We start from the raw sequence: 12,689 nt of genomic DNA, 5'->3' as shown, positions 1-12,689 counted from the left end.
AGGGTCGGACACGTACAAGTACGTCATTGCAGCCAGGGTCGGTCACGTACTTGTACGCCTAAATTCTAGCGCCTTCACATCTAGTGGAAGAAAGATGGCAGGCCTACATATGAAAGAATGGGTCTGTGTGGTCAGTGAGTACAGTAAAAAAAAAAATCCTGAAGCATGCTGTGCATAATGAGAAAAAAAAACTTCGACTGTGTTTTTGGTTTAAAACAGCGACTGTCTAGTGTATTTTCGTATGGTATTTATGGTTGTATTCTCGTTTCCTTGGTCTCACTTGATAGAATGGAAGATATATTGCAGAACTAGAGATGATTTTGATTGGTTTCACGATGACAAGTACCTTGAAATTGAGCTCAAAGTAGCGGAAATGATCAATTTTTGCCGATGTTTGAGTAAACAAATAAGCCACGCGTCCAATACACTTCAACTGGTGAGTCTAATATTCTTTCACAAGTGCACTGATATAATTTATATCATTTTATAATGATGTAGTAGTATACCTAACAGAAAATCTTCTATTTTCTGTAAGAATAAAAATTCAAAATGCAAAGCAAAAGTAATGTAAGAGCGGCCTAGAGACATGACCAATGAATAGATGAAATGTTATTTTAGTGCCATGAATGTCTGTCTTGTTTATTCTGGACCCTATTTCAAAATTGGCATCTTTTGAAATTTGTATGAAATTGCCAATTTCTGACCACTTTATTGGGTAGTTGAAATTGGTAAATGGGCAGATTCTTGTACTCAGTCAGTAGAACAAATGGAGTTCTAAGGAAATAGCTATGATTTTAGTCAACTGCAACATTGGAATTGGCCGAAAATAGGGCTAACTTCGCGAGAGCATAATTCTGTAAGTTTTCCACCATATTTCATACTTTTGGTGTCATTATGATAGGAAAAAGATTCTCTATCATTTTGTAAGAAAAAATAATTTATTATTTTTTCGAAAAATTTTTGACCCTGAGAACGAGTTTGGGAGAGGGCCTCTTGACCCTCAAAGGGTTAAAGTATGTACTGTATTTAATAAATATATGGAAGAGGGTAAGGCACCTAGGGATTGGCAGAGAGCATGCATAGTTCCTTTGTATAAAGGCAAAGGGGACAGAATGAATGCAAAAATTATAGGGGAATAAGTCTGTTTGGAAATTAGGAGGAGGTGCGGGATTACCAAAACTATTATCCAGAGGGCTGAGGAGAGGTGGTTGAGGTGGTTCGGACATGTAGAGAGGAAGGAACAAAATAGAATGACTTAGTGTATAAATTTGTAGTGGAGGGAAGGTGGGGTAGAGGTCGGCCTAGGAAAGGTTGGAGGGAGGGGGTAAAGGAGATTTTGTGTGCGAGGGGCTTGGACTTCCAGCAAGCATGTGTGAGCGTGTTAGATAGGAGAAAATGGAGACAAATGGTTTTTAGGACTTGACATGCTGTTGGAGTATGAGCAGGGTAATATTTATGAAGGGATTCAGGGAAACCGGCAGGCTGGACTTGAGTCCTGGAGATGGGAAGTACAGTGCCGGCACTCTGAAGGAGGGGTGTTAATGTTGCAGTTTTATAACTGTAGTGTAAAGCACCCTTCTGGCAAGACAGTGATGGAGTGAATGATGAAAGTTTTTGTTTTTTGGGCCACCCGGCCTTGGTGGGAAACAGCCAGTGTGTTAATAATAATAATAATAAAAAATACGGTATTTTATATTGTCCAGTAGGAGCCATATCTTTCCAGATGAATTGTGCCTAATAAATGTATTGGTGTTGATCATAGATTGGTGTGATAGAGAGTGAAAACTTCAATAAAAAAAATTTACTGATTGACTCTGAAATGTACATGAATTCTTATTAGGTATTAACCCTAAACTGGAAATAATCTTTGGAGCAAGCTGATAGATCTTCCTTGCACTAACCCTAAACTGTTCACACAACTCAAAATGAAAACTCCTTCTGTGTTCATAAGTTAAAAAAAAAGAAATAATCTTCTAAAATGGTAGAGAATCTTTTTCTGTATGTAGTGACACCAAAAAATGCAAAATTTTATGTAAAATTTGCAGAATTACACAGGCATGAACTGATGGTCAGGAAGCACTTTAAACAATAGCGATTTTGCCCACTCTGAGACCTATTTTAGACCAATTCCTGTGTTCAAACCAAAACAATTCTTGGCTCTTTCAGAAATTTAGTTTATTTTAAACTATTTTCAACAAGTGGTAATTTAAAACAGTCCAAAATGAACACTGTAGGCATTCCAATCACCAAACCAATTTTCTGTCTGTTTACTATGTTCACAGACCTCTCATATGTATTGTAACACTTGCCTTCCACTTTGAATCCATTACATACACAAGAAATTGATATTGTTCTCTATTTCTTGGTTAATAAACCATAACCAAAAATGCTTGACCATGGTTTATACCATCTCTAGTAAAAATCCATAAAACAGACTTGGGCTCTACCTTTTCCTGGGAAAACAGCCACAAATTGACCATTTCCTCCATTTTGCTTGTTGCAAGCTACTTATGGTCTTAAATTGACTAGAATCTCCATATCACTAGTATGTCTTCCATTCTATCTATTAGTACTAGGAAACAGCCAGTTAAACCACAAAAACCATCCTAAAAAATGCCCCAAATTTGCTGTTTCAACCCAGTGCACAGATTAGCTGTTCCCATTGTGCACTACACCTGGCAGGTTTTTTCTTTATACTATGCACACTCACTGCACAGACCCAGTCTCCCAATGTCTAGGCCAAACTTTTCCACTCACAGCAGTTTGAGGGCTCCCATGCATATTAGTACGTCATGGGTACAGAGAGCACTGACGAACAAGTACAAGATGGACACTATAAGGGTTTAAGTAAAATTTTAAAATAATTATTATTGTGGGTTTTAACTGAGGACCTTAAACCAGGAATTACTAGTAATCACTGAACATGTAATGCAAACAGGAAGTCTCAGTTCATTTACAGGAATGAGAGCTGGAAAATGAAATTGTAAAAAATTTGAATCATGGATTATAACGAAAATAAATGTAAAGAAAAATAAGTAATGTATAAAAATTTGTACATTATAACATAAAAATTATGAATACATATTTCATAGTACATATACCGTATTTTACGGTGAACAGGATACTCTGGTGTCTAGGGTGATCCCCCCAATTCTGATTGGCTAAATTTTGGAAAAAAAAAATATTAACGGTACTTCAGCCTCCAAGATTTTGGGTAAATTTTGAGACTTATTTTTGGGAAAAAATAGTGTCTTTGATGCCATAAAATGCAGTAAGTTATAACTGAGCCAACATAATCCATAATTTTGTACATGCAAACACATTTCATGGTTATTTATTATTATTTATTATCACACTGGCCGATTCCCACCAAGGCAGGGTGGCCCGAAAAACAAAAACTTTCACCATCATTCACTCCATCACTGTCTTGCCAGAAGGGTGCTTTACACTACAGATTTTAAACTGCAACATTAACACCCCTCCTTCAGAGTGCAGGCACTGTACTTCCCATCTCCAGGACTCAAGTCCGGCCTGCCGGTTTCCCTGAATCCCTTCATAAATATTACCCTGCTCACACTCCAACAGCACGTCAAGTATTAAAAACCATTCGTCTCCATTCACTCCTATCAAACACGCTCACGCACGCCTGCTGGAAGTCCAAGCCCCTCGCACACAAAACCTCCTTTACCCCTCCCTCCAACCTTTCCTAGGCCGACCCCTACCCCGCCTTCCTTCCACTACAGACTGATACACTCTTGAAGTCATTCTGTTTCGCTCCATTCTCTCTACATGTCCGAACCACCTCAACAACCCTTCCTCAGCCCTCTGGACAACAGTTTTGATAATCCCGCACCTCCTCCTAACTTCCAAACTATGAATTCTCTGCATTATATTCACACCACACATTGCCCTCAGACATGACATGTCCACTGCCTCCAGCCTTCTCCTCGCTGCAACATACATTCCCATTCTCATACATTCCCCTCTTTGCCTCCAAGGACAAAGTTCTTTGTCTCCACAGACTCCTTAGTGCACCACTCACCCTTTTCCCCTCATCAATTCTATGATTCACCTCATCCTTCATAGACCCATCCGCTGACACATCCACTCCCAAATATCTGAATACATTCACCTCCTCCATACTCTCTCCCTCCAATCTGATATCCAATCTTTCTTTCTTCTTTCAACACATCGGCCGTATCCCACCAAGGCGGGGTGGCCCAAAAGGAAAAACGAAAGTTTCTCCTTTTACATTTAGTAATATATACAGGAGAAGAGGTTACTAGCCCCTTGCTCCCATCCAATCTTTCATCACCTAATATTTTTGTTATCCTCATAACCTTACTCTTTCCTGTATTCACTTTTAATTTTCTTCTTTTGCACACCCTACCAAATTCATCCACCAATCTCTGCAACTTCTCTTCAGAATCTCCCAAGAGCACAGTGTCATCAGCAAAGAGCAACTGTGACAACTCCCACTTTGTGTGATTCTTTATCTTTTAACTCCACGCCTCTTGTCAAGACCCTCGCATTTACTTCTCTTACAACCCCATCTATAAATATATTAAACAACCACGGCGACATCACACATCCCTGTCTAAGGCCTACTTTCACCGGGAAACAATCTCCCTCCTTCCTATGTACTCTAACTTGAGCCTCACTATCCTCGTAAAAACTCTTTACTGCTTTCAGTAACCTACCTCCTACACCATACACCTGCAACATCTGCCACATTGCCCCCCTATCCACCCTGTCATACGCCTTTTCCAAATCCATAAATGCCACAAAGACCTCTTTAGCCTTATCTAAATACTGTTCACTTATGTTTCACTGTAAACACCTGGTCCACACACCCCCTACCTTTCCTAAAGCCTCCTTGTTCATCTGCTATCCTATTCTCCGTCTTACTTTTAATTCTTTCAATAATAACTCTACCATACACTTTACCAGGTATACTCAACAGACTTCTTTCTTTCTTTCAACGTACCAGCCGTATCCCACTGAGGTGGGGTGGCCCAAAAGAAAAAACTAAAGTTTCTCTTTTTAAATTTAGTAATATATACAGGAGAAGGGGTTACTAGCCCCTTGCTCCCGGCATTTTAGTCGCCTCTTACAACACGCATGGCTTACGGAGGAAGAATTCTGTTCCACTTCCCCATGGAGGACTCGACAGACTTATCCCCCTATAATTTTTGCACTCTCTTTTGTCCCCTTTGCCTTTATACAAAGGAACTATGCATGCTCTCTGCCAATCCCTAGGTACCTTACCCTCTTCCATACATTTATTAAATAATTGCACCAACCACTCCAAAACAATATCCCCACCTGCTTTTAACATTTCTATCTTTATCCCATCAATCCCGGCTGCCTTACCCCCTTTCATTTTACCTACTGCCTCACGAACTTCCCCCACACTCACAACTGGCTCTTCCTCACTCCTACAAGATGTTATTCCTCCTTGCCCTATACATGAAATCACAGCTTCCCTATCTTCATCAACATTTAACAATTCCTCAAAATATTCCCTCCATCTTCCCAATACCTCTAAAATTTCTAGAAGATTATATCATTACCCATAGAACTGAGGAGGGGTTATTGAGGTGGTTTGAATATCTAGAAGGGATGGAGCAAAATAGGTTGACTTGGAGGGTTTATAAATCTGTATTAGAGGAAAGACAGGGTAGGGGTCACCCTAGGAAAGGTTGGAGAGGTGGGGGGAAGGAGACTTTGTGTGCAAGGGGCCTGGATAAGCAGCAGGCATTTGTGAGCTTGTTAGATAGGAGTGAATGGAGACGAATGGTTTTTGGGACCTGACGAGCTGTTGTAATGTGAGCAGGGTATTATTTTATGAAGGGATTCAGGGAAACCAGTTAGTGGGATTTGAGTTTGGAGGTGGGATGTACAATGCCTGCTCTCTAAAGGAGTGACATCTAAACTGTCATATCTGGGTGCCTCTGCAAAGACGGTGATATTGTGTGAATGATTGTGAAAGTGTTTCCTTCTTTTTTGGGTCACCCTGCCTCAGTGGGAGACAGCTGGTGTATTGAAAAAAAAAATATATAAATGAAAAATATTGCTGTATATTTCTTTTTCTTTCAACACACCAGCTGTATCCCACCGAGGCAGGGTGGCCCAAAAGGAAAAACGAAAGTTTCTCCTTTTACATTTAGTAATATATACAGGAGGGGTGTGTGTATATATATATGCTTGTACATGTATGTGTAGTGTGACCTAAGTGTAAGTAGAAGTAGCAAGACGTACCTGAAATCTTGCATGTTCACGAGACAGAAAAAAGGACACCAGCAATCCTACCATCATGTAAAACAATTATAGGCTTTCGTTTTACACTCACTTGGCAGGACGGTAGTACCTCCCTGGGCAGTTGCTGTCTACCAACCTACTACCTAAAATTGCTGTATATATTTACTGTATATATTTTTTAATATTGTATATATTGAAAGAGTTAAGTCTTTGTTAAAATATGTCATGTGTATGACATAGGTTTGTCATTGACAAATAAGCTACACTTTCTAGAGGAAACCATAGATGACATTTATGTTGACCCTGGACTTCTGTCTAGCCTCAACTTAATATTTGGTCCAGTAAACAACCATCATGTATTGTGCCCTCTAGAAAGAGTGGATCATTGTGAGAATTGTTGCAGCTACAGTGTTGACTTTTATTCTTGATAGGTTTCCAGTTCCACTTGGCAGCTTCAATCAATGCAGAAACTGACATTCCTCTGGTACCAAGCATCAGTGGTGTGACCACCACAGGAGAGGCAGAACAAAGTTTTGTAATCCACTGGCTCAACAACAAGGAAATGCACTTCACTTCAGAAGCAGAAAACATTCTTTTGGAGGTACTGTATTTCCTTCTATATTTTTACACTTTTTTTTTTTGTTATTGTTGTTTTTGACAGTAGAAAGTTGAGAACTAGACTATGATAACAGCAAAAATTTCATAAATAAGGTATTACATAGGGTGTTCTAGTGGAAATTGGTGCATTAATATTATTATTCTTAACACACTTGCTGTTTCCCACTGAAGTACAGATGCTCCTTGCTTTACGATGGTTTGACTTACCGCATTTTGACTTTACAACAGTGCGATAGCACCATCGTAAAGCACTGTACAGTAATAACAATAATAATATCTTTATTTCTACAAGTACATGTGCAAGGTATACAGGCCTAGCTGACATCAGTGACATACTACTATATAGAAAGCCCCTTGTTAAGAAGAGCATTTTGGTCCCAGGATATGACCCACACCAGTCGACTAACACCCAGGTACCTACTTTACTGATGGGTGAGCAGGAACAGCAGGTGTCTCATGGAAACATCCTAATGTTTTTCAGCCGTACTGGGGAATCGATCCCGGAACCTCATTGTGTGAGCTGAATGCACTAGCAATGGAGCTACTGTACATTTATTGATAGGATAAACTTTTATTCAATTATTTACTGTTATTTAGTTACAGAATTATTTGTTTATTTACTTATTCAGTGACAATAGTCATTTATTTACTTATTTATTTATCATATTCATATTCGACTTATGATATTTTCAACTTACAGTGGGCTCATCAGAACGTAACTCCATTTTAAGTCAAGGAGCACCTGTAGAGTGACCTCAAAACAAAGAAACATTTTTGCCATCACTCAGTCACCATCTTGCCAGAGGCATACCAACACTACAGCTCAGATGCCCCTCTAAACTGCTATATCCTTACCCCTCCTTCAAAGTGCAGGTGCTGTACTTCCTACCTCAACCCCTCCTTCAGAATACAGGCACTTTACTTCCCACTTAGGTATAAGTTCAGGCTTTAACCCCTTTCAGTGGCCATAATGTAGAGCTATGTTATTGATGCCAGGGTCCCTCACGTAGTTGTATGTTGTGAGCACAGCTCCCTCAGATGAGCTGTGAGCAGTAAATTTTGGTCTAGATATGAGAGAATGGGTCTGTGTGGTGAGTGTGCACAATATAAAAAAAATCCTGCCCTTCATGGTGCATGATAGGGAAAAGAAAACTCTGACTTTGTGTTTGGTTTAAAATAGTGACTTTGAGGTGCTTTCTGTGCACTTTATAAGGTACACAAATAACCCACATATAGAAGAGAGGAGTTTACGACGACGTTTCGGTCCGACTTGGACCATTTACAAAGTCACACTAACGAGAAGTAGAGCAGGTAGTTCTGATGATTGAATTAGCAGCTTCTTATGCTTAATTGATAAAATGGAAAGCATAGTAGTGAAATGGCTAAAATTTTATCAAATGGAGCATTGCAACTGACTCAAAGTGGGTGAAATTGACAATGCATAAATACTGCTTGGACTGCTAACTTTGCACTTGCGTAATTCTGTAACTTTTCCATCAGATTTCGTATTTTAGTGTTATTGCCTTCAGAATAAGATTCTCTACCATTTCAGTATTTTTTTTTAAAGGGGACACTGAGAGAATTATTAATTTTATGGGTCTGGACTGTGAAAAGGTTAATGAATGTAGGTGGCAGTTATTATGATTATTCTGATGTCATGCTCTTATATATAAAAGATAGAAAGTGTAAACTATGGTTTTGAGTGCAAATTTTTTAACCAGTGTCACGAGAGGATAGTAATGTACGTATTTCTGCAGGGTTGATATCAATCAGCGTATAATGTATATTGGTGAAGTATACAGTAATACTATACGTTTTTTTTTTTTTTTCCAACAAGTCGGCCGTCTCCCACCGAGGCAGGGTGACCCAAAAAAGAAAATCCCCAAAAAGAAAATACTTTCATCATTCAACACTTTCACCTCACTCACAAATAATCACTGTTTTTGCAGAGGTGCTCAGAATACAACAGTTTAGAAGCATATACGTATAAAGATACACAACATATCCCTCCAAACTGCCAATATCCCAAACCCCTCCTTTAAAGTGCAGGCACTGTACTTCCCATTTCCAGGACTCAAGTCCGACTATATGAAAATAACCGGTTTCCCTGAATCCCTTCACTAAATATTCTGAATTTTATTGTATTTAGACTACAGTTTCCTTGCCAGGAACTTTATTAAGCCTGGCAAGTAAAATATCCTAAATAAAATTTTAAGAATGTTGTATGAAAGGCCATTTACCAAAAGTGTTTATACCTGTCATATGCTCTGTAATACTGTATACTTTGTATATAATAATAGAGGAGACATAGTATCTATAGAATCTGCCGATAATATTTTAATATTTCATTCTCTAACAGATAAGTCGACGTGCCATGGAAAAAGAAACTGCATCATTGGATCACGATCGCCACTCTGAAATCAGTGATCCTGAGGATCCTCGGCTACGAGCAACTGCTAACGTGCGTCTGGGGTCACGCACTCCTTCCCACATGACGAGTCGAACTCGTAGTATCGATGACGATGATCCTGTGAGCCAACACTCTGCATCAGCTCGTTCTCATCAGCCACTGAGTGCTGCTACCTCTTCTACTTCCATTGCAACTGATGTCACTACTGCAACTACTTCAGCTCTTGGAGATGCCCTGGACCGCCGCATTGAGATATTACTCCGGGACTGGCACCAAACATCCGATGTCCTTTTTTCCATTCATCCTGTGGACGGATCACTTCTGGTATGGATTGTGGACTTCCTTGATGACTATCCAGGCTCTTTCCGTCAAGCACAAGTCTCATTCAGTGCAAGGATTCCTAATGCTCTTCCTCTTGGAGATGCAATGACTATGTCACCAAATCTGGCAATCTACAATGGCACAACTCCATCATTCCTCAAGCAGTTACTTAAATTGGAACTCGCACATGAAGAGGAACTGTAAGTGCCTTTAAATTTAATAAAGTACTATTTTGTATGCCATATTAAAGTTTTTTAGATTAGTAAGAAATTGGGGTTATCTTAAAAGTGTTATTAAAAATGTAAGATTAATTAGATTATCTTAAAATCATTGTAACATTGTAGCAGTTTTTCAGAGTTTGATATGTTCTTGAATTATACCAATTAGTCACCCTGAGGTGGGAAGTACAGTGCCTGCACTTTAACCCTCTGAGGGGTCAAGACTCCTGATTTGAAACTTGCTCTCAGGGTTGAAGAATTTAAAAAAAAAAAAAGCTATTTTATGAAATGATAGAGAATCTTTTTCACGATGTAATGAAACCAAAAGTATGAAATTTGATGGAAAACTTACAGAATTATGATCTTGCAAAGTTAGCAGTATTTACATATCAGCGATTTCACCCACTTTGAGCCCTATTTTCTGCCAATTCCAGCTCTCTCAATACACCAGACTATGAGTTTGGTTGACTGAGTGAGCTGAGCTTATTACATGTGAGCTTATTACTGAGTGAGTAAGAAGTTAGTGAGTGAGTAGTACAGCTGGCCCCACTTTGAAAGGGTTAGAGGAAGGGTTTGAGATGTTTGCTATTTAGAGTGACATCTGAACTGTTGTATCTGTGAGCCTTTGCAAAGACAGTGATTGTGTGTGAATGATGATGAAAGTCTCATAATTCAAGGAATTAAACCCACTTTTCCTTCTGGATCAAACCTGATGACCTTCTGTTTCCTAGATGCTCTATGATCATTACTGTTTTAGTGCTTTACCCTCAATTATTATGATTATTATTATGAATAATATTATTAATAATAATGGATTGGTGGTATGATACCATTAATTACTGACTCTTTATATTCTATAATTTATTTTTCTCTGTCAGTCGTGGAGGGAAGAATAAGAGTAAGAGTAACTTAACACTGGCAAGTAATGAAGAGCGCGATGTTCTGAGTGGTGCAAGTAACCCCTCACCCATCATCTCTATGACAACAAAACACAGTAATGGCTCTCTCAATCTCTGGCATCTCACTGTAGCTGAAGGATCAAGGTTTACCCAGGTGTGTAAGGATAGATGACAACTCTTATAAAAGTGCATTTGTTAAATAATAGGTTAACAATGTACATTTCTTATAAGGAAAATCCAGTTGTTAAGTGTAGCATTATCAGTTTGTATGTTAACCAGGTCTTCAGGATTGGCCTAACAACAACACTCCCATCAACACTTGCTAAATAAGGTATTCTTCATAGCTGGTTTATTTGGATTTGCTGGTTTATTTTTTATTAATAGAGTAATTAGAGATAAAGAAAATCTTAAAAAAAAAAAAAAAAAATTGTCAATGCAGTAATGTACCTAGTCACAGTTGACTACCTGAACCTGGAATACACTGCCCTGTCCTCCAAATTTCTGTTGTTGTATTTGGTTACTTTTGTGCCTCTCAAAAAAAAAAAATTATAATGAAGAAGATTAATGATGTAATTCGCATGCTGTATTTGAGTAATGTTCCTTTCTGTAGGTACAGCAGCAGAGCTGTGCTTCTTAAAGCTTAAGTTAGAATTAACCCTTTCAGGGTCCAGAGGCCAAATTTCAAAGTGTGCACCAGGGTCCAAGAATTTTCAAAAAACAATTTTTGCTATTTTTTCTTATGAAATGGTAGAGAATCTTCTTCTGAAGGTAATAAAACAAAAAATACAAAATTTGATAGAAAATTGTTGAAATTATGCTCTCGCGAATTTTGATGTGTCAGCGATATTTATGAATCGGCAGTTTTGCCAACTTTGACTCCCATTTTAGGCCAATTACATTATTCCAGTCGACCAAATTCTTAGCTATTTCACTAGTATTACTTCTGTTCTATCGATTGAGCACAAGAAATCGTCAAGTCAGCTATTTCAACTACAAAATAGTGATCGGAAATTGGTAATTTGGCCAATTTAACACAAAGTTCAAAATATTCCAATTTCAAAATAGGGTCCAGAATAAACAATGTAGGTATTCCTGGCACTAAACTAACATTTCCTCTGTTCATTAGTTATGCTTTGAGGCTTTACAAATGAATTCAATTTTGATTTTTTATTCACATAATGAATTTTTATTCAAACCAAAAAATAGAAGATTTACTGTTATGCAATATTGTAATAATTGTATAAATATCATCACCACATTTGTGAATGTATATTAGACCCACCAGCTGGTGTGTATTAGACGTGTGAGGTCGTTTGTTTACTCTTGAACATCGGCAAAAATTTAACATTTCCTTTACTTTGAGCTCAGTTTCAAGCCATTTTCAGTGCTAAAACCAATCAAAATCATCTCTATTTCTGTAATATGTCTTCCATTCTATCAAATGAGACCAAGAAATCGCAAATACAACTATAAAAAACATACGAAACAACACTGCAAAGTCGCTGTTTTAATTGAAAGTCACGGTCTCGGTTTTTTCTCTCATTATACACTGTGTGCTGCAGGATTTGTTTTATGTGGTGCACACATACCACATAGATGTATTCTCTCATATCTAGGCCCAAATTTACCGCTCACAGCTTATCAGAGTGAGCTGAGCTCATGGTGTAGATCTACTGTTTGGACCCTGAACATAAAGCCGTAGATCTATGGCACGGACCCTGAAAGGGTTAAATGTAGCTTGTGATGCTTTGTTTGCTAAATTATGATAATACCAGTGAATGTTTTCTATCAAGTCTGCCATTATGTGCTCATCATACAGAATGTGGAGTAAGGTTTGATTCCTCTTATAAAAGCCAGGAAACAAAATTCCTGTGAATGTATTATCCTTATTGGGAAGAGAAAGTCACTGACCTACCAAGATCTTTCTCTTAATGGGGTCTTCTGAAGCTTGTGAAGGGCTCT

The 12,689-nt window shown here is 38.3% G+C and overlaps 1 protein-coding gene across 10 annotated transcripts in view; it reads left to right on the top strand.

The window, feature by feature from the left end:
• Rbcn-3A (rabconnectin-3 alpha) overlaps window positions 1-12,689 on the top strand; it is a 237,540-nt gene that overhangs the window by 29,867 nt on the left and 194,984 nt on the right. For all 10 annotated transcript variants that reach the window (XM_070098327.1, XM_070098328.1, XM_070098325.1 and 7 more), the window contains 3 exons: window positions 6,693-6,862; window positions 9,239-9,810; window positions 10,707-10,881. In XM_070098327.1, coding sequence (XP_069954428.1) covers window positions 6,693-6,862; window positions 9,239-9,810; window positions 10,707-10,881 — 917 coding nt within the window. The remainder of the gene's footprint in view (window positions 1-6,692; window positions 6,863-9,238; window positions 9,811-10,706; window positions 10,882-12,689) is intronic.

The sequence above is a fragment of the Cherax quadricarinatus genome, chromosome 62, assembly GCF_038502225.1.
Source record: "Cherax quadricarinatus isolate ZL_2023a chromosome 62, ASM3850222v1, whole genome shotgun sequence".
Lineage (NCBI taxonomy): Eukaryota > Metazoa > Arthropoda > Malacostraca > Decapoda > Parastacidae > Cherax > Cherax quadricarinatus.
Note: the sequence above shows the minus strand (reverse complement) of the source record. Positions and strands in the feature narration are given on the sequence as shown.